The sequence below is a fragment of the Pan paniscus genome, chromosome 1 (assembly GCF_029289425.2).
Source record: "Pan paniscus chromosome 1, NHGRI_mPanPan1-v2.0_pri, whole genome shotgun sequence".
Lineage (NCBI taxonomy): Eukaryota > Metazoa > Chordata > Mammalia > Primates > Hominidae > Pan > Pan paniscus.
Window position 1 is genome coordinate 142,521,822 of NC_073249.2, and position 22,788 is coordinate 142,544,609.

The 22,788-nt window shown below is 39.1% G+C and overlaps 1 protein-coding gene across 1 annotated transcript; it reads right to left on the bottom strand.

The window, feature by feature from the left end:
• Positions 1 to 5,597: 5,597 nt before the first annotated feature.
• On the bottom strand, positions 5,598 to 22,530 carry DNASE2B (deoxyribonuclease 2 beta). Its single transcript, XM_003805278.5, has 6 exons — positions 22,406 to 22,530; positions 19,029 to 19,206; positions 12,615 to 12,696; positions 9,582 to 9,743; positions 8,070 to 8,267; positions 5,598 to 6,074 (listed from the first exon to the last, which is right to left on the bottom strand). The coding sequence occupies exons 1-6, from the start codon at positions 22,528 to 22,530 to the stop codon at positions 5,734 to 5,736; spliced, it is 1,086 nt and encodes a 361-aa protein (XP_003805326.2). The 3' UTR covers positions 5,598 to 5,733.
• Between the last annotated feature and the right edge of the window lie 258 nt (positions 22,531 to 22,788).

Here is a 22,788-nt window from a genome sequence, read left to right on the forward strand (position 1 = left end):
GCTCTTTCTTATTCATTCCCACCAAGTTCTTTCTGTTGCTTCCTATGAAAGCATATTCTCCATCCTATGCTACAATAGCAAGTTTACTTCTTTTATAACTCATGTTCTGTGTCAGTCTGTAAAACATCTGAGATTATGAGACTATGAGAATTGTTTGTGACCTATGTCTTAATGATTATTTCAATTGAAATGATTTGGATCTGCAATCACAATATCATTCTTGTTTCTATATGACTTAGACAAGAATTGTTTGCTTGCAGAAAACAGGAACCTACTGAGACTAACTTGAACTTAAAATAGGGGCATTTAATGAGAGACTATAGGGGTACGTCATAGACTATATAGCCAAAGAGACTAGTTCAGCTCTGCAAGGAACTCAATTGACATCTGGACAGTTGGGGATTGATTTCATTCTTTCTGTTCTCCTGTGCTTCTTGCAGTGTGTCTGCACCATTCTCCAGCTTCTGCAGCCCCACATTTTCTGCTGTGGCATGCATATAGCAGAAAACAACAATCTTATCTCCAATGCACATGACCTTCAGATCAAGTGTCCAATCCTGGAAACTCAGTCTTGGTACCTCTACTTTAAACTCTCTCCCACATCTGATTGCCTTGGCTTGGCCTATGATTTACTTTCTTTGGTGTCACAAACCACTCTTGGTCCAGTCATTTGGAGCTGGAGAGAAAAGGGTTGTTGAATACCAACAGACTGTGGAAAATTATTTTTCTATGGAGGGTGTGAGGGCAGAGCAGAAATGGTTTGGCATTTCCACATTAGAACTGCCGTTCTCTACTCTGTTTATTTCTGTTTTTATTTTACTTTCTCCACAATCACATTAAGTAGTTTCCAGCCAAACACAATCTTATACTTTTTTGTAAGATACACTCTCATCTTAGACTTGTCTTTCATTACAATATTTTTTTGTGTGTGAATATAATCAAATTATTTATTTATTTAATTGACACATAATAATTGTACATATTCATGGGGTACAGTGTGATGTTTTGATACATGTATACATTGTGTAATGATCAAATCATGGTAATCAGCATATTCATCACCTTAAACATTTATCATTTCTTTACTGTGAAAGCATTCAAAATCCTCTCTTCTAGCTATTTGAAATATACAATGCATTTTTATTAGCTATAGTCATTCTACTCCACAAACAGAACACCAGAACTTACTCCTCCTAACTTTAACATTGTTCCCATTGACCAACCTCTTCCCATCTCCTCCATTCCCACATTCTTCCCAGTCTCTGGTAACCACTATTCTACTGTCAACTTCTATGAGATCAAGTTTTTTAGATTTCATGTATGAGTGAGATTGTGTAGTATTTGTCTTAATGTGCTTAGCTTATTTCACTTGGAAGACTGAATATCAACATGCAAAAGAATAAAATTTGACCCCTATTTCTTACTATACAAAAATCAACTCAAAATAAATTAAAGATTCAAATGTAAGGCCCAAAACTATGAAATTACTAGAAGAAAATTCAGGAGAAACACTACACAACATCAGTCTGGGCAGGGATGTTTTTACACTAGGCCTCAAAAGCATGAGCAACAGAAACAAAAATAAACAATTGGGACTACATCAAACCAAAAAGCTTCTTTATAGCAAAGGAAACGAATCAGTAAAGTGAACAGACAGCCTGCAGAATAGGAGAAAATATTTGTGAATTATACACCTGACAAGGGATTAATATCCAGTATTTATAAGGAATTCAACTCATTAGTAAAAAACATAATCTGATTTAAAAATGGGCAAAAGACTTGAGTAGTCTTTTCTCCAACGAAGACATACAGAGGGCCACCAGGTACATGAAAAAATGCTCAATGTCATTGTGTTAGTCTGTTCTCATGCTGCTCATAAAGACATACCAGAGACTGGGCAACTTATAAAGAAAAAGAGGTTTAACGGACTCACAGTTCCACTTGGCTGGCGAGGCCTCATAATCATGGTGGAAGGCAAAGGACGAGCAAAGTCATGTCTCACCTGGCAGCAGGCAAGACAGCGTGTGCAGGGGAACTGCCATTTATAAAACCATCAGATCTCTTAAGACTTATTCACTATCATTAGAACAGCATGGGAAAGACCCACCCTCATGATTATGTTACCTCTCACTGGATCCCTCCCACAACACTTGGGAATTATAGGAGCTACAATTCAAGATTTGAGTGGGGATATGGCCAAACCATATCAGTCACTCACCATCAGAAAAATGCAAATCAAAACCACAATGAGATATCATCCTGGTTTTTTTTTTGTTTTTTTTTTTTTGAGATGGAGTTTCGCTCTTGTTGCCCAGGCTGGAGTGCAATGGCACAATCTTGGCTCACCACAACCTCCGTCTCCCAGGTTCAAGCAATTCTCCTGCCTCAGCCTCCTGAGTAGATAGGATTACAGGCATGCGCCACCATGCCCACCTAATTTTGTATTTTTAGTAGAGACAGGGTTTCTCCATGTTCATTAGGCTGGTCTCGAACTCCTGACCTCAGGTGATCTGCCCGCCTCAGCCTTCCAAAGTGCTGGGATTACAGGTGTGAGCCACCGCACCCAGTGATATCATCTTACCCCAGTTAAAATGGCTATTATCAAAAAGACAAAAAATAATGAATGCTGGTGAGGATGAGGAGAAAGGGAAACTCTTACACACTGTTGGTGGGAATGTAAATCAGTACAGCTATTATGGAAAACAGTATGGAAGTTTCTCAAAAAATTAAAAGTAGCTCTACTGTATGATTCAGCAATCCCACTACTAGGTATATATCCAAAGAAAATGAAATTAGAATATCAAAGAGACATCTACACTCCCATGTTTATTGCAGTACTATTCACAATAGCCAAGATGTGGAATCAACCTAAATGCCCATTAATGGAAGAATGGATAAAGAAAATGTGGTATATATACACAGTGGAATACTATTCAGCTATAAAAAGGGATGAGATCCTGTCATGTGCAACAGCATGTATAAGCCTGGAGGACATTACATTAAGTGAAATACGTCATTCTAGTTTTGGAGGGGATTTGTTTTTGTTTCTGTTTTGAGACAAGGTCTTGCTCTGTTGCCTAAGCTGGAGTGCAGTGGTGTGATCATAGCTCACTGCAACCTCAAACACCTCGGCTCAAAGGATCCTCCTACCTCAGCCTCCTGAGTAGCTAGGACTACAGGCACTCACCACCATGCCTGCTTAATTTCATTCCAGTATTTAAAATCATGATTTAGAACTTAAATTTCATTCATTAATATCTCCCATATTCTCCTCGTTTTTCCTAAAGGGAATCAATAAAATTATCCTGTTTTCTAAAATATATCAGTTTCCCTCCAGTGATATTATTCCCAAAGATACTTCCTCAGTCTCCCTGCAGGTATCAGCATGACTGGGTAGCCGTCCTGGGCATATGCCTGAGAAAGATTAGCCCTCTTTGGTTTACTGTGGTTGCCTTTAGGTTCTACAACAAGGAGTTACCATCACCAAAATATACCAACACCCCTCCCACGGTAAGTATTAGGTATTCTTGAACTACCAGGACTGTTCAATTCCTTTCCAGCATTTTTTTCTTCCTCGAGGAGAGTCTGGCCACTTCCTATTTCCCCTTCAGCACATCCGTAATGTGTGTCTCCAGTGGGCCACCATGTTCTTTTTCTTTGTTATACTCCTACACTCTTAATTACACGAGTCTAAATATGATTCTCCTCTCCTTCAGATTCAGGGGAGAAGGCTCCTACCTATTATGTATTTTCAGTCCAGTAGAATTTCTTAACTTTTGCTTTTTTTTTTTTTGCCTTTTCATTCATCTCTCTATTTACCATTGGATCAAGTTTTGGCCCTCTTTACTTTTAAAGTCAGGATCTTGTACTTTAAAATTTTTCTCTTATATTATTTGGATTACTTATGCTTTTTTGGCCTCAGATGCTCTCTCAGAGGCCAAATAATTTTTTTCAGGCCTCTTTATATTTGCAAGAATGTTAGTTAGCTAGATAGCGTACAACATAGTTTATGCTTGCTCCTGACAGGAAAACCAAGTTAGTTTTTTCTCTGTTTGTCATTGAACTAGTGCCATGAATTTTGGTTGGTATTGAGATATTAAGATCGATAGCCTCAGAGGTAAGATGGACCTGTATGATACTAGGCAAGTTCCTAAAACTCTGTAGGCCTCAATTTCCTTGTCAGCAAAATGGGGATAATAACAGTTCCTACTACATAGAATTGTTATGAAGGTTAAATAAAAATGTAATTAATCGGCCGGGCGCGGTGGCTCACGCCTGTAATCCCAGCACTTTGGGAGGCCGAGGTGGGTGGATCGCGAGGTCAGGAGATTGAGACGATCCTGGCTAACACAGTGAAACCCCGTCTTTACTAAAAATACAAAAAATCAGCCAGGCGTGGTGGCAGGCACCTGTAGTCCCAGCTACTTGGGAGGCTGAGGCAGGAGAATGGCGTGAACCCGGGAGGCAGAGCTTGCAGTGAGCCGAGATCGCATCACCGCACTCCAGCCTGGGCAACAGAGTGAGACTCTGTCTCAAAAAAAAAAAAAAAATTGTAATGAATCCTGAATTATTATGAGTTGAATGCTTATTACATAGTAAGTGGTCAGTAAGCGCTAGCTTTATTATTGTTGTGATTACTTTTTCTAGGTTGTAAGCTGCTTGAAATTGTGAACAACACATATGTCAAATGTTATTAAGCAATTAGTACTTAACACAAGTTTATTATTATCCATTTATATAACAGTTACAAGTAGTGATAAGAATGCCAGAAAAAGAAACACATTGAAATTAAGATTATTGCATTTGGCTGGGTGCAGTGGCTCATTCCTGTAATCCCAGCACTTTGGGAAGCCAGCGTGGGAGGATTGCTTGAGCCCAGTTCAAGACCAGCCTGGGCAACAAAGCAAGACCTCATCTCTATTATTTAAAAAAAAAAAAAGACTATTGCGTTTGATTCTGGTTTCATTATGTTACACTTCTTTATTTCCTTCAAGTTGATGAGTCACACTTATGCAGTTTTTTTTCTCCTAATGTGACTTTAACATTCTTCTTGTAAAATATCACTCGTTTCTGAAACTTATTTGTCTTTTTTTTGCTGGAATTCAAACTCAAATGCCACCATTATTTTTAAGTGTCATCTATGTGCCGGGCTCTGTGCTAGGTACTTGAACATACCTAGCTATTATTTCCCTTTCATAGATTAAAAAAAACAAGGTTCAGAGAATCCAAGTGAATGGCTCAAGATCATCCAATTAGTAAGTAGTAGCTGAAAGAATGACAAATAAGTCTTAACCATAAACAAGTGAGAAAGAACTTTAGGAGCAATATGATCAAATAGTATGGAAGAATATGCAAAGAGAGTTATTTGCTTTTCTTCAAAAAAGGGTGGGGAAGAGAGTCAGGGAAGTCTTTGTGAAGGAGAGGAAATGTAATCTACTAGGTGGCCAGTCAATCCATAAACAATTGGAGTTGACTAATGTGGAAAAATATTTTTCTTTTTATTTCTTCTGTTCTCAGTTGTATATAATGGTTTATGTCTATGATATATAGTGCAAAGTAAATAAATTACCATTAAATAGAAGATTAAATGGTAAACATGAGAGAAAAATGTTTTATTTTGTGATATGCAGGTTATAAGTATATTCACAGGCCTTTAAAATATAAAGAAGGTGTAATGGAAGAAGACCCATTGTCAAGGTTTTCAATGATAGTACCTGTGTCCTTTCACCAAGTTTACTTACAGCTTTCATAATATAATACTAATCCTTGAAATGCTTGGTAAATTTGCCAATTCTGGGTACAAATGAATCCTCCACTTCTGAAGGCTTGGTGTGGACTCCGATTTAGGTCTCCAATACATGTCCAGCGATTTTTGGTGCCCTTTTGGGAAATACACCACTTGGCATGATCCTGATAAGAACTGAAATAAGAGTGTCGTGATAATTTAATTGCTTTTATATTGTAGACATGGTAAGGAAGGGAGCAGTTTGAAGGAAGCTCTTGTCTTTTTCGCTGCCAGGTTTCTGTTAACAAGTGTGTCTTCAGCCGTTGAGCCATCCAGGCTGCAAAGATGTCTAGGGTTTAGGAGGAGAAAGATAGTGAGGTTGGTATTTACACTTAGATTAGTCCCTGAAAATATACTCTGGAATGGAAATCATCTTTCACCCCTGATATGTGGATGTCACGAGCATAATAATAACAACATAATTGAGATAGTGGATGAGAAAACATTTTGTAAATGCTAAAGTGATGTGCAAATGTAAGTTATTATCATCATTACTATGATGATGTTGGTGTTTGCAAACATCTTCTGTTCTATAAAACGAATGAAGCAATATATGTCTTTGTCCTGGAAAGACCTTTGGAAAAAATTAGTCTAGAGAAGGAATCAGGGCCAGTTTCTAGGGAACTTTGTAAATCATGCCAAAGGGTTTGGATTTTCCTGAAATCAGTGGAGAGTTTTTAAAGGAATGTTAGTAAAGAATTAATAGAAACTGGTTTATGATCATAAATATCAGTTGAGAGGCAATGGGCAGGATGAATTGGGAAGGACAGGTTAGAAAGAAGAAAGGAAAAACATAAGGCTGTCATAATAACTTTGTCAATAAACACAGGTGTGACCCATGGCAGTGGCAAAGAGTTTGGAGAAGATACAATACATGTGAGTGTTATTAAGGATCTGGAACTGACTGAATTTGATGGTTTGATAGAAGGGTCAGAAAAAGAAGAGATGGGGAGTGACTGGTTAACTATGCAGAATACAAGAAAAAGTAGATTTGTAGGGGATGATGACGCAGTGAGTTTGGCATGTTGAACTTGATGTGGCTGTACCACCTTCAAGTAGAAATGTCTCACTTGCTGTTAAATACATCAGTCAGTATAGAGGTCTGGGGTAGAGATCAAGACTTGAGAATCATTGGAGGGCTTGCTGGAATTGCCCAGCATGGGTATGTAGAATGAGATAAGGAAGGGTAGGGGCCACATGGCAACCCAGTCACCTAAAGAGTAGTCAGAGGAAAAGGACCTGGCAGAAGAAACTTAGAAGTGGGAGAAAGACCAGGGGACTGCGTATTCCCCAAAATCAGTGAAGGTGAGAGTTTCAAAAAGGAAAGAATTTCAACAGTGCCACATTCTGCAGAGACTGTCTCTGTCCTGTCAAGTTTGAGATCTCTAGTGCCTAACACAGGGCTTGGCTAGTAGTAGGCATTCAGTAAATTTTATTCAATGTATAAAGGAAGGAAGCAAATAAGCAAGGAAGACAGTGAGGTCATCTAAGACAGCCATTGGTGACTGGGGAGAGATTCAAGTGTCTACAGACAGAAGCAAGACTGCAGTGAAGGAACATTGAGCAAGTGAAGGCCCTGATGAGTTTTAAAAAAATAAATCTGAAAGAAAAGGAAAAATAGAGCTATAGATGCTTTTTGAGGGAGGGTTTTTAGGCATGTTTGTATGTTATGAGAAAGTAGCCTGGGGAGTGGGAGAACTGAAATGGAACACAGAGAACAGATCAGGTGGACAAATCAAGGTATGCTGAGGCTGAGATAGGTTTCAGAGCATAGGGGATGCATCACTTCTTTGGGGGTGGGAGAAACCCTGCAAAAAGGAAGGAGAACAGATAAGATTGTTGGAGGGGTGGGGGGGGTAGCATATTGAAGTGGTTTCTCCCTAGTGAACATTGTTCTATTTATGAAGGAAAAAAGGAAGCTATGAGTGAGGGTGCAGAGTAGTGTAAAGGGCTTGAGAGTAAAGAAGGCTTAAAATAACCACTCAGGGAATGGAAGAAATGGAGATGGCTATGGCCCCTTGCCAAGCAGAGGATGGAGACTGTGAGTTTTCACTGGCCTGTGGCTGGATGGTTGTGAGATACTTTTGTGGTTGACTCAGCAACCTGGTTATTCAAGTATAGCCGGCTGATGTTCGAACTGATCCGTGACTTTCCTTTTTCCTTTTCTTTTGCTCCCTTTTTTCATCTCTCTTTCTCTGAATACTCAAAATATTTCTCTAAGCTATCCCTAGTCAGTTCAACAGCAGAATTATATAGCATGTTGTTTGATGATGGTCTTTCATACCGTCAAGAAAAGAATCCGACTTTGCAAAATGGAGGAATTTTTGTCCCTGGGCTGACTGAAGTGTGGTGAGGAGCCTGCCAGGAATCTCTGATGAGCTGGCCCTGGTGCACAGCTGGGGCATGTGAATGAGCTCCTGGTGAAAGGTGGCTGGGATGGAACAGCTATAGACGTTGGGGTTGCAGACCAAGAGCTGAGAATCTGAATCAAGAAACAGTAAAGAAAAGTTGAGAATTAAGACACAAATGGAAATACCTGCTGTTATTAAAGATCTTTTTGTGGATTTAAAAACAAAACAACACAAAAACAAAGGCATTTCTTTCTTTAAACCAATAGCCTTCAAATAACTTTTTGTTTAAATAACTGACACCTGTTAAGCACTTCCTAGTTTCCAGACATGGTCCTATAAGTTGTACATGGGTTTATTCATTTAATCCTCACAGCAAACATATTATCAGGTAAATTCTGTTGTTATCATTATCTTTACTTTATAGATGAATTAACTGAGAATTTACATCACACACCCAGGATTATAAAGTTTGTAATTGATGAAATTGATATTCGAACCCAGGTAATCTGGCCTTGGAGACCATATATTTTTTCTTCTAAATGTACATATACATATACAAAAGTTGAGAACTCCATGTACCAAAAAGCTTTAAGAATCATCAGCTCCTCAGTGTGCATGCCTAATCTCTGTGATATTCGGCATCATTACATGATTTCAACTAGTGAGACTAGAGCTTGACTTGGGTGAGGAGCTCAGTGATCCTTGCCATAAGATGGAAATTTGATGAGAAACATTTTCTAAATCTCCTGTTTCTATAGGCAAGTTGCTTTTCACTACTATTTAGCTACCAACCTGTCCCTACTTCTCCTTTCCCACCACAGTTTGCCAAATCTAAGAATTTTTCACTGAGCTTGAAATCTTAAAAGGAGATTATCTGGCTCAAAGGTGTCATGTTGGTGGCCTACAAAGAACATGTGGCCTGGAAAACTTCAAAAACAAAATTAAGATTGAACTCATATTTGGAAATCAGTTTCTCTCTCTCTCTCTCTCTCTGACACACACACACACACACACACACCCTAGGTTTCCGGTACTTCATGAGAAATAAGGAGATCTGTAATCATTAGGCTTGTATTCCTGTAGAGCCACAGTATGATGGAACTGAGGCTTTAAGGGAAGCTAGGTGAGTCAACACCCCAGTTCGTCACTATCCTCACTTCCCATGTAACATGTCTGTTTCACTCATATATGTTATCTACCAGGCCCCTGAATACATTTGAAACTACTGCCCTGATCAAGTTCAACAACTGCACTGGTAGATTAAGAGCCAAAGCCCAGTAAGCGAGCCTGCCCAAGACCTCACCATGGCAAAGCCAGTATTAGAATCTAGGTATCAGAGGGTCTATGAATAGATTAACAAATGAAGTGACACATTTATGAATATATTTCCAAATCTTTTCTTCAACATAGTTATCTGTTTTTTTTCTCACATACTTTAGTTTTACCTATTGCCTCATACTGGTTGTACTTGAAAGTTATGCAGATGCCACTTTGTCCATTTCGTCTCCCTGTGGGTGGATAATCATAGCCTTCTTCCGGAATTGGAGGAAACTGAGGGATGGAATGAATCAGCCAGAACCCTTGAACTCTGTTCCACAGCAGTAAACCTACCAAAGACACATTTAACAAAGATAAATCAGAAAAACAAAGCTTCTTTTATAATAGGGTTCACAGTGGCAACATTTAAGCCCATTTATGCTTCAGACTAGTGCTTTATTAGGCTAATAATCACAGGATCATGCTTATTTTTCAAAGATTTCAAATACAATTCTGGCACATATCACATTGCCTGATTACTGATAAAAAGCCACCACGAAAAGGGAACCAAGGTAGCCATCCTGTGAAGAGTTAAGAGGAATTTCATTTTGAAATCACAAGGAAAATTTGTTTTGGCAGAATGCAAATTTGCTAAACTGGAATTGGACCTTGTTAAACTATACAGTCACCTAGCAAGATTTAGATAGTGTCTTCACTGCTAAGCAGCTAGGCTCTTTTCAAAAGCTGACTAAAAAACAGAGTTGAAAGAGAAAATATCAAAAATAAATCATGCTGCTATAAAGACACATGCACACGTATGTTTATTGCGGCATTATTCACAATAGCAAAGACTTGGAACCAACCCAAATGTCCAACAATGATAGACTGGATTAAGAAAATGTGGCACATATACACCATGGAATACTATGCAGCCATCAAAAATGATGAGTTCATATCCTTTGTAGGGACATGGATGAAATTGGAAACCATCATTCTCAGTAAACTATCGCAAGAACAAAAAACCAAACACCGCATATTCTCACTCATAGGTGGGAATTGAACAATGAGATCACATGGACACAGGAAGGGGAATATCATACTCTGGGGACTGTGGTGGGGAGGGGGGAGGGGGGAGGGATAGCATTGGGAGATATACCTAATGCTAGATGACGAGTTAGTGGGTGCAGCGCACCAGCATGGCACATGTATACATATGTAACTAACCTGCACAATGTGCACATGTACCCTAAAACTTAAAGTATAATAAAAAAAAAAAGGGAAAAAAAAAAAAAAAAAGAAAGAGAAAATATCAAATGAAGAAATGTACTCACAATAATTTGTTATAAAAAACTGCTGCCCATTTATTGGCAGAAGAGTCACTATTTCTACAAGCCCAATAAAAGAAGCAAAGAGAAAAAAAGGAAGCTGTGCTAAAGCATCCTAGTTAATTACGTTTGTAAAAATCTCTAGAGCAAAATAAACAACTTGAAAGCCAATAAGGAAGAAAATAGAAAGATTTTTATCATTTTGTGACATACCAAAAAGAACTTTGTAAAACAGACATCTGACTATTTTTGTGTTTAGAAATTTATCATGGTAGGTTTGGTATGATAGCTAGACTTTCCAGTTTGCATATGACTATGCAAACATAAGATTCACTCGTGTTTGCCTAATTGTTAGATTAAAAACCAAATGCCTTCTAGTTATTTTTTTTTCAAAGTGCCTATTTTAAGAAAGCATACTGTTGTTCTTTGGGTGGAAATAGAATCAATACCTGTGTCAAGGTGGAAAATATTGAAAGTTCTGTGTGTAACAGAACTGGATAACCTTCAAGAGTTCTCCTCTGTGCAGATGAGTGTGCCAATTTGCTGGAATCCTATCCTCCTGGTACAAATGCCATAGGATATTAGGGCATCTGTTGGCCAAGAGAACCCCTCCACTTGATATTGTGCCCTACTTCTTTAGAGCCATTTCCCCAAAGCCTTGTGGCAGTTAGCAGGGTAGAGCAGGAATGGTGTGGGAGATTGTTGGAGGAGAGGTTGAAGAATGTAGCATGTTATGAAAATTGTTGGGTGGGATCCCAGTAAATAGGGCATTCAGGAGAGCAACTTTGCTAAATAAAAAGCTTTCAAAGTTCATGACCTTTGTCAGCCATTACAAACTATATTCTAAATCAGAGGCTGCAAACTGACATCCTCTGAGCCAAATCCAGCCTGTGGATACATTTTATTGCGCTTGCAGAGTATTTTTTAAACTTTGAATTTAGTGCCAACATTTAAAAACTGGGGAGTTTTTCCACAAATATTAATTTTCAACATCTCCTGGAAAATTGTGTCTGTATCAGGCAAGTTGAATAGTAACTGCCTCCTTTCACTTGCTGACATCATTTGCCTGCTCCCTTGAAGGCATTTGAATTTGGAATCTTCTGAATACTTGTTGCCATGGAAAGTTATTTATGATATATGAAATTGAAAAAAGGTTGAAAAATAGTCATTACAGTAGTTTTGTAAAAATGTTTTAAAATATGTATTTTAGAAAAAGTAGAAAGGATTAAATATGGTTTATCTAATGGGCATTAGGATTATAGATTTTTTTGTTTACCTGTATTTTGAATTTTTCTGTAGTTCACAAACACATATGCAAAGTTTAGAAATAAAAAAATTGTGAAAGGATAATAAAAATTATATGTGATAATGTAAATAACATGATAAAAATTAATATAAAAAGCTATTTAAAATACTTTTTCAAAAATGTATATTTCCAAGGGAACTGTATGTTAAGAAGAGCTTGTTTTACTCTCTATAAATCATACTTCAATAAATCTGACTAAAATGTGTTTGTACATATATACTACATGCACATATACATATATACATATTCATGTGCATATATATATATATATATATATATATATATATATATATAATTGCTGGTGTGTGTGTGTGTCCTCAGTATCAGTACCTGGATTCCTGCTGCTGCAAAGCAAATATTTTTAAATATGTTAAGAAATAAAATGGGATTTCTAAAAATGAGATTGCCAAGTCAAATCATATAATTATATTATAACCAGTGATATAGAAGTCATACATTTCAATAACTCAAATAAACTATTAAGAAGAAAGGCTATCTATTTAGTATGGAATATAAGGATATTCAAGATGAAATATTTAAGAAATTGTTGATTTCCAATAGGAAAGAGAAACCAAGAATCTTTGTCATACCTTTGGTGTGTCCATACTTTCGGCTGTAATTCACAGGTTTAGGGACTCCATCATTGTATATTAGATAGGCTGTGTTGTTACTCTGCAGGAATATATTAGGGTTATAATGGCGTAAATCTTCCACTTACAAACGCCCACAACATTTCTACCAGCTACCCAGCCTGCAATACATTGCTTTCATTAATACACATGAGAAGTCATCTATTCCCCTAATAGGCAGCTTCCCCATCAATATGAAGCCTGTGACATGAAAGACAGGGGAAAGAAAGTCCATTTTTAACTGTGCATGATTTTTACTCATGTGACAGGAGCCCTGTGCATTGTGATCTGTGTGTGAGGGCAATGTTCCTATTTCTCTTGGTTGTTTTGGAACCAAGTTTCTGATTAAGCAACCAGTGTATAATAAAGGAGTACTGAATTATTTGTTCAGGAAATGAAGTAGGAACAACCAACCAAGGATTACATCTGAGGTTTTTTCCATTGATATTATAGGCACAGTGCAGAACTGGCTGTCAGGATCTGATTTTCTCTGCACACTTTGTGCTTCACTTCACTGCTGGGTAGTAGCGTTGTGTTTAATCAGGATTCCTCATTATCTGCTCTCCCTTCCTCCCATTATGAGAGGATTTTTCTGCAATCCATTTTTCAGTGTCACTTCACCTTTCCAACTTGATATTTTCCTGCTTAAAAAAAGTGGTGAAATTTACTGTGTGATATTGGATTTCCTCTGTTAAGGCCAAATATGAGTCAATTTTCAAACAGCCAAATCTTAGAGCCAAAATAAAGCTATTATTTTGATAGTGTCTATTTTTCATGTTTTAGAAACTTGCTAATATTTGTTCTAGGTGGTTCCATTTAATTTGTGTGATGATACAACTTTAATTGAAGCCAATAATGTCAATATTAAAAAAATCTGAGTGACATAATTAAAAGCAGGAAAGGATAACCTATGTCCTTAAAAAAGGCCCTTGCTTTTTTCTTAGAAAACAAAGTCAATAAAGAAGCCTCTCATAGTTGCTTAATTATATGATGTGATAAAATTTTTTTTCAATGCACAACATAGTCTGTTGGAGCATTCTTGTCTACTGTGCTTAGGAATGCCCCGAAAAGTAAGCTGTTTTCTTACCTTCATTTTCCATAATTGATCATAGCTACTGAATGGCATTCATATCATCATTTGGAGAACTCTGAAGAGTTAGTTACTCTGTGAACCTGCATTGAATGTGGTAAGGAGGCCATTTGTGTGCCTTTGGGGTACAACATGGAGGAATTCTGGGATGATCCAGTGAGGAATTTATTTTTTATGATAAATGAAGTTTATTGTTCTAACTGAGTGTAACTGCCAGCTGAGGTTAAGTGGATTGTAGCCTTAGTTGGAAGAGAGGCTATTGATAAAGGGAAAAGATCATGGACTTAAGAGTAGGTAGATGTAGGCATGTGCCTTTGAATAGCTTTATTCCTTTAACACATATGTTCAGTATTGTTTTGACTATTGAGTGTTGAACAAGAGGGGTACAGTCTGTGCCCCCTGTCTAGCAGAAAATATAGTCACACAAGTGCAGGCAATATAGTTTGATACATGTTTATGAAGGTACACGGAAGATTCTTATTTGTAAAGGCAAGAGAAGGGAAACAATTCCAAATGTAACCCAGCTATTGGCCTTGGTCACCTTCACATTTGAGATTTAAACCAGTCGGTCTAATCTTGCATTTCACTCTCTGTCAGAGGTTCAATTCCAGGTCAGGGGGTGGAGGAGTAATATTCTCACAGTCACTTCTGGCACATAATTCCAGCTTCCAAAGAACACTGAGTCATACCTGGATATCACCAACTGCTGTTGCTCTCTTCTTTTGGCTCTATGCCAATCAGGCATGGAAATCAGTCCCTTTCCTGTCATTTTCCCCCCAGAACCAATCACTCAAGACATTGCATGTGGCAGGTTTTACTAAAGGTAAGAAATATTGAATGGTTTTACATCACCATAAGGCCTTACCCCAGTCTTTCTCCATGTTTCTTATGCTTTTTAATCCCTGGCTTCTTTCTGTCCCTTTTTTGTTTAGCAGAGCAGTTTAACTGTGTCTCCCTGCTAGGGTGTGGGGCTACCTTTGCACCTTCAAAGATCATTATTGTATTCGGCCAAGTGAAGGCCTATCTACTCCAACTAAGGCAAATGATAGAGGCTTTACAATGTTGCTCTTTCCTTCTTCCTCCCCTAGCAGTCTCGTTGATGTGGAAAGGAACAATGTAGGCATTATTTTCCCACTAATAGATATGCTCCTGGTCCCCATCCCCAACCTGGAAAGCAGAAGCAGCTGCAGGCGTTTTCATTTTATATAATACAGTTGGCCCTTGGGTTTGAACTGCATGGGTCTATATGTATGCAGGCCTTTAAAAACATATGTTGGAAAATTTAGGGGGAGATTTTTGACAATTTGAGAAAAAAAACTCACAGATGAACCACATAGCCTAGAAATATTTTTAAAAATTAAGAAAAAGTTAGATACGTTATGAATGCATACAATATATGTAGATACTAGTCTATTTTATCATTTGCTGCCCTAAACTGTGCACAAATCTATTATAAAAAGTTAAAATTCATCAAAATTTACATATACAAACATAGACCAAACATGGTGCCATTCACAGTCAAGAAATATAAACAAACATAAATATGCAGTACTAAGTCATAACTGCATTAAATTAACTGTAGTAATACTATACTACTGTAATAATTGGATAGCCACCTTTTGTCACCATTGAGGTGAGCTCAAGTCTTGTGAATATCTGCTGAAAATGCCACATGACACTAACAACCTCCACGTGAGCAGTTCTCTCCAGTAAATTGCATACTCTAGTCAAAAGTGATCTCTCACAGCTCTTGCATATTTTTCATCATGTTTGGGGCAATATCAGAAACCTTGAATAAAACCATAAGACCTATACTGAGTGCCACTGCTGTTGCTGGAAATGCTTCTAACAAGCAAAGACAAGTCACGACATTATAAGAAGATGTTGAATTGCTTGATATGTACTGCGGATTGAGGTCTGCAGCTTCAGTTGCCTGCCATTTCAAGTTAAGTGAATCCAGCATAAGAGCCATTGTGAAAAAAGAAAAGGAAATTTGTGAAGCCCTCACTGCAGCTATGCCAGTAGGCATGAAAACCTTGCACTTTTTACAAAATACATTTATAGCTCATACTTAAAATTAAAATGCAGCTTTTCTATGGGTGCAAGATTGCTATAAGAAAGGAATACCATAGACTCTAATATGATTTGAGAAAAAGTGAAGTCACTATATGACAAAGCAGAAGGAAGGTAGATCATCTAAAGCTGGAGAATTTAATACCAGCAAAGGATGGTTTGACAATTTTAGAAAGAGGTTTGGCCTAAAAAAAAAAAAATTAAGATAACAGGAGAAGCAGCTTTTGCTGACCAAGAGGCAGCAGATGAATTCCCAGATGCCATCAAGAAAATCATTGAGGGGAAAGAATTTCTTCCTGAGCAGGTTTTTAATGCAGATGAAAACTCCTTATTCTGGAAAAAAGTGCCACAAAGGACATTTATTGGTAAGAAAGAGAAGCAAGCATCAGGATTTAAGGCAGGAAGGGACAGACTAACTCTACTGTTTTGTGCAAATGCAGTTGGGTTGATAATCAGGACTACGCCTATCTATAAAGCTGCTAACTCTTGAGCCTTGAAGGGAAAAGATACATATCAGCTGCCAGTTGTACAATAAGAAGGCCTGGGCAACAAAACCCTTTTTCTGTATTGGTTCCAGTGATGCTTTGTCTCTAAAGTTAGAAGGTACCTTGCCAGTAAGGAACTGCCTTTTAAAGTTCTTTTGGTATTGGATAGTGCCACCGGGCACTAAAAGTCCCATGAGTTCAACACCAAAGGTGTCAAAGTTGTCCACCTGCCCCCAAACATAATGTCTCTGATTCAGCCTCTAAATCAGGTTCATAAGAACCTTTAAGGCTCATTACATATGGTGCTCTCTGGAAAGGATTGTCAGTGCTATGGAACACATGATAGAACACATGAAAGGATTACAGCGTTGAAGATGCCATTTCTGTTATAGGAAAAGCCATGAAAGCCATCAAGCCCAAAACAATACGCTCCTGCTGGAAAAATCTGTGTTCAGATGTTGAGCATGACTTCACAGGATTTATGACAGAGTCAATCAAGAAAGTCATGAAAGAGATTGTGGATATGGCAAGAAAGGTTGGGGGTGATGGATTTCAAGATATGATTCTTGGAGAAATTCCAAAGCTAATAGACACCACACTAGAGAAATTAACAGAACATAACTCAGTGGAACCAGAGCCAGATGATGAGCAAGAAGACATGGAAGAGATGGTGCAAGAACACAAATCAATATTAGACGCATTCTGATCATTCAAGACTGCTTTTAGGCTGGGTGCAGTGTCTCATGTGTATAATCCCAGCACTTCAGAGGCCAATATGGGTGGATTGCTTGAGTCCAGGAGTTTGAGACCAGCCTGGGTAACATCATGAAACCCTATCTTTACCCGCCCCCTCCGCCAAAAAAAAAAAAAATTAGCCAGGCATGGTGGTGCATGCCTGTAGTCCCAGCTACTCCAGAGGCTGAGGTGGGAGGGTCACCTGGGCCTGGGAGGTCGAGGCAACAGATAGCTCTTATGGTGCCACTGCACTGCAGCCTGGGTGTCGAATGAGAGCCTGTCTCAAAAGAAAAAAATAAAAAGATTGCTTTTAACTTCTTTTACAACATGAATCCTTCTGTGATACGGGCACTGAAACTAAAGCAAATGGTGAAAAAAGGATTACTACTGTATAGAAACATTTTTGGAGAAATGAAAAAGCAAATAGATAGAATTCATTATGTATTTTCATGTGAAAGTTACACTGAATATGCCTGCCTCTCTTGCTTCCCCTTCCACCTTCCCCACCTCTCCCATCTCTGCCACCCCCGAGATAGCAAGTCCAGCCCTTCCCCTTCTTCCTTCTGCTCAGCTGACTCAACAGGAAGATGACAAGGATGAAGACACTTATGATGATCCATTTCCACTTAATGAAGAGTGAATATATTCTCTCTTCCTTAATGATTTTCTTAATAACATTTTCCTTTCTCTAGCTTACTTTATTGTAAGAATATAGTATATAAGATATATAACATAAAAAATACATGTTATTCGACTATTGATGTTATCAGTAAGGCATCCAGTCAAACAGTAGGCTGTTAGTAGATAAATTTTTAGGAAGTCAAAAGTTATACATAAATTTTTGACGGCATGAGGGCCGGCACCCCTACCCCAGCATGGTTCAAGGGTCAGCTGTCGTCTGTTTATTCAAAGCAGGTTTGTTGAGACAAATAATTTTGAAAAGCATCTAGAAAAGTGCTTGGCACATCACATGTTCTCAAATAGCCTACAGATAAGCTTTAACTTTGTAGCTTGGCTCTGAAGGCTAGTCTTAATGGCAGGTAAATAACATGAATATTACCACAGACCATGACAGTTCCGTGTGTATTTTGAGTAAATACTCAGATACACATGTGCAGTGCCAGAGGCTAAAACAGGATTGTTGTGGGCATTAAATTACTTGACATATGTAAAGGCCCAGCATACAGTCCAGCATATTATAGGAACAGAGTCATGTTATATATTTACTTGTCTATAAGTTATTGTTAGGAAATGCATACATGAGTATAATTGGATGTTAATCATGGCTTGATTTTACTTGTCACTCCTGGTTGGAAAGCAGTATCTTGAAACTAAGCAACAGATGATGCCTAGAATATTGGGAGCATGCCCATAATAAGCCAGCAGGCCTACTTACCTGTGTCTCTTTGGCTGATTAGCTCATTGCCTGATAAAGTCCAGATATAGCAGGGATAATCTCCATCCAGGCAAGTTAGTTCTAGGGCCTTGAACTAGAGTCCTAGTTTTCAACATATCATTTTGAAAACAATTAATTAAAAGGAAGATCAAGTAGAACCCTTTACTGAGCTCACCACCACTGATCAACACCATGATATAAACAATCCATAACTCATAGCATGTTAATCACAGTTCTGTATTGCCCTGTAACAGCAGAGGCTCCTCTCCCTATTTCTATTAGATGAATAAGCAAACTGACAGACATTTTGGCAGCCAGAAGACTTCAATATACAATTAATTCACACCTTGCCTAGTGACACCACTGGACATGGTGCCAAGTAAATTTGGCATTGCTGTAGAGTATGATGACATGTTTCCTCAGGTCTTAGTCAGATTGACTCAGATAGTTGTCTTGAGCTGGTCCTGAGCTAGCTCACTTCAAGGTGCTAGGATTGGGGGTTGTTGGGTGGGTGAACAGAAAACTCTGGTGAAGTCTTTGGATTCAGTTTTATGCTTTTTATATTATTCAAGTGAACAATTAACTATATAACATACCTTAGAGGCATATGCTTCATATAGCTGTTGTAATGTCCTTCCCAAAACACTCTTGGTGTCATTCATTAGTTGCTCACTCTTCCTCCAGCTTCTAGTTGTAGAGTCTAGGTACAGGTACTCTAACCCAGTCTCTCCACTTTCCTTGTTTTGTCTTTTAGGTAACTTATAAAAAGTAAACCTAACAGACAAAATGATTGTGAATTACTAACATTTATTGACTGTTTTCCTGTGGCAGTTATTGTATTACACACTGTAATATATCTCTCATTTATGTTTCACGGAAGGCCTCTAAGGAAAGGGATTTGCTCAAGCTCTTTGCCTCTTTCTTCACTCTTATCTTTGCTCCTCCAGAGAAGAAAATAAAAATCTGATTGGATATGTTCTAAGACCTTGGTTATACTGGTGGGTGGAGTCCCTGAAGTGGAAGTCCATATACATTGAGAGTGGCTCTTTCTGTTGCTTCCATGATCCATGTGGCTACAGTGGAGAGAAGGCCAAGGCCCAGACCATGCAGTTGGCTGACTGGATATGAGATTTGGGTTTGGGCTTCAGGAGAGGTGGAAGGTACTTTGAGCCCCTGTCGTAAGCTGCATTCCTCAGCTCAGTTTATCAGAATACTCTGCCTTGATGATTCAGGGCTAAAACCAAGTAATTAAGTAGGCCCTTTCCTTCTTTTACTATTGTTTTCCATTTGTATATCTCCCTTGGATATCTCACAGGGAGGAGAGGTAGCTCAGCCAAGACAGCATTAAGGCATTATTGGATTACCTAGCTCAGCGTCTCTCAGTGTGCTCTATTCACATTTTCGGCCGATCATTCTTTGTCGTGGGAGCTGTCCTGTGCATTGTAAGATCCCTGCCCTCTACCTATTAGATGCCGGTAGCACTGCCAAGTTGTGACAATCAAAATTATCTCCAGACATTATCAAAAATCCTCTGAGGGCAAAATTACCCTCGGTTGAGAACCACTGATCTAGCCAAATACTTTCTAATAGCATGAACCCCACCATTAACTCCTAAACACTCACAGTGCACCAAACATTATAATATATACACTATTACCATACAACAGTGTCACAAACCCGTAAAAGCTGCACACTCTTCACTTGGTCCCCTTTGGTCTTATACTTAATTTAAGTGAACTCTTTCCTGCCCTGCTTATGCTTTCTTACAGGGTCAGGTCCTCACATGTGGCAGGAAACATGAAATTATTCTTTGGTGCTGACTTGATGGTCTCTTTCCTTACCTTTCTCAATAAATGTTAGCAGCTTGGCAACAAGTTGCTTATATTCTCTCTAACAGACATTGCTAAGTAATATGTCCATTCACTTGTGGCAAAAATGATTTTCCATATCAATCACAATTTGGTGGCCCACCAGTGAAGGGTTTGTGAACTATCAGTGTGCCGTGGCACACCAGTTGAGAGCTAGTACTTTTAAACATTTTTCCTGGGTGACTGTCTCTAATTATGTACTCAAGAGTCCTCAATCTGTTTCTAGCCCAGACCTTTCTGCTGAGGTCCAGAGAAACCTAAACTCAAAGATGTCCCATTAACCCCCAACTCCGTACTTTTGAAACCAAATTTATAATATTTTGCTCCAAATCTGCTCATCCCACACTATTAGGGAACATATTCATGCAGTCACAGAAGCAGAAGCCTAAAATTATTTCTTTCTTGTTTTTTTTTTTTTTTTTTTTTTTTTGAGACAGAGTCTCATTCTTGTTATTCAGGCTGGAGTGCAATGGCACGATCTTGGTTCACCACAACTTCCGCCTCCTGGGTTCAAGCAATTCTCCTGCCTCAGCTTCCCATGTAGCTGGGATTACAGGCATGCGTCACCATGCCTGGCTAATTTTGTATTTTTAGTAAAGATGGGATTTCTCCATGTTGGTCAGGCTGGTCTTGAACTCCTGACCTCAGGTGATCTGTCTGCCTAGGCCTCCTAAAGTGCTGGGCTTACAGGCGTGAGCCACCACGCCTGGCCAACCTAAAATTATTTCTTAACATCTCCCTTTCTCCTACCGGCTGCAGCCCATCCATCACCAAGTCTTCTCAGCATGTCCTTCTTTCTATTTCCATGACCGCTTCTTTAACTCAGGTCCACACCTCTTCTCACCTGTAATGCTGCAAAAGTGCTCCTGGTCTCAGTGATTCTAGGCTGCTCCCCATCCATCCAGCCCTCATAGTACTGCCAATGGGTTCCCTAAAGTGCAAATCTGACCATTCACACCCCTGCGTGAAGTCTCCAATAGCTCCCTTTCAATGTCAAGTTCAAACCTTGTAGCTCAGCACACAGACCCCTTGGCCGTCCCCATCTTTCTAACCTCACCTCCGGTCATCTTCCTGTATTCTGAAGTTCCAGCAATACCAAACTACTTTGCAACTCCCAAATTTCCATGTTGCTTCTTGCCTCTCTACCTCCTCATTGCTCCTTCATTGGCCTGAGATGCTCTTGCACATCCCTTCTTTTTCCAGCTACTTCTTAATTGTTCTTAAAACTTAGCTCAAAAATTACATCCTTAGAGAAGTTTTCTGGGCTCTCTGTTCCCCAGTGTTCCACCTATGCCCTTACCACATAACTGTGAGGTCCTTGAGGGTAGGAACCATGTTTCGTTCATATTTATATTTTCGAAACTCCACACAGACCTCTGTTGAGCTCAGTAACTGAGGAAAGACTGACTACTGCCTTGAGTATATCTGTGTTCTCTAGCCTGAAGTTTACACAAAAAGCTTGACACCAACCATTATGGCACACCTAAATATCCCAATTAAAGAGTGAAAAAGTAGTTAAAGCTTTAGGAGAACCCATGACTATAATGCAACACAGCATTTAATGTCTTTGACGCTGTACAACAGGCCAGTGGCCTACCTACCAATCATGGCAACAGCTGCCTCTGCTTCCAAACAAACCGAGGTTAGGCAAACAGTGCTGTGTGTGACCAGGTCCCCCTTCTCTTTCTCATAAGGAGCAGCACATGCTCCATTTTCAGAAAAAAATAATCTGCCTTCTTTACTCTGTCAGTCTTTCAAAGGATGTTGGAAATGTTCTGTTAGGAAAAGCCATGATGTAATTGAAAGAAATTGCCAGCTGACAGAAGCTGTCAGCTCAATCCCACTTCTGTGGCTACCAGCCTTGCCCCGCTGAGAACAGTGAATCAGGCCCAAGAGGGGCTGCTCAGCTCTTTTTCAGGGGGAAACTCCGTCACTCAGAAGCCTACCCCTGCCTGGGAGTTTGGCCGATTTGCACACTTTAACTTCCTTTATTTATAAAGGGAGGAAAGAGAGTGGACATTCCCCTTAGGAACTTCGCAGTGAGCCAGGCCAACTCTGTACCGAGGCTGTTTGCATGCAGCAGTCCTTCCATTTCATTTACCTACCAGTCCACAGCTTTCCCTTCTTCATTTCTGCATGAAATTGTTGCTGCCCCCAGCACCCCAAAGAGGCCAAGGAAGAGCAAAGCAAAGGATGTTCTTAGCAGTCTTGCCATCATTTTCTGTTTCATTTATTTCATGCCACAGCAGGACACTTTCCCCATAGATTGTGGAGTCTGAGTTTCAAGGCACTCTCAGGCTGTGCTGGCTCTGATGTTTGATTTGATTTACCTGTTCTGTTCGCTGTTCGGGGCATTTTCAGAATGGGATGGATCCCATGTAATTGTGCGATTCTGTCACAACATGCCAGCGTGACTCTGGATGCCTTTGTGCTGAATTGTTGACTGGTTTGCAAAGTCATCAAAAAGTTCTGCAGAAAAAAAGGGAAA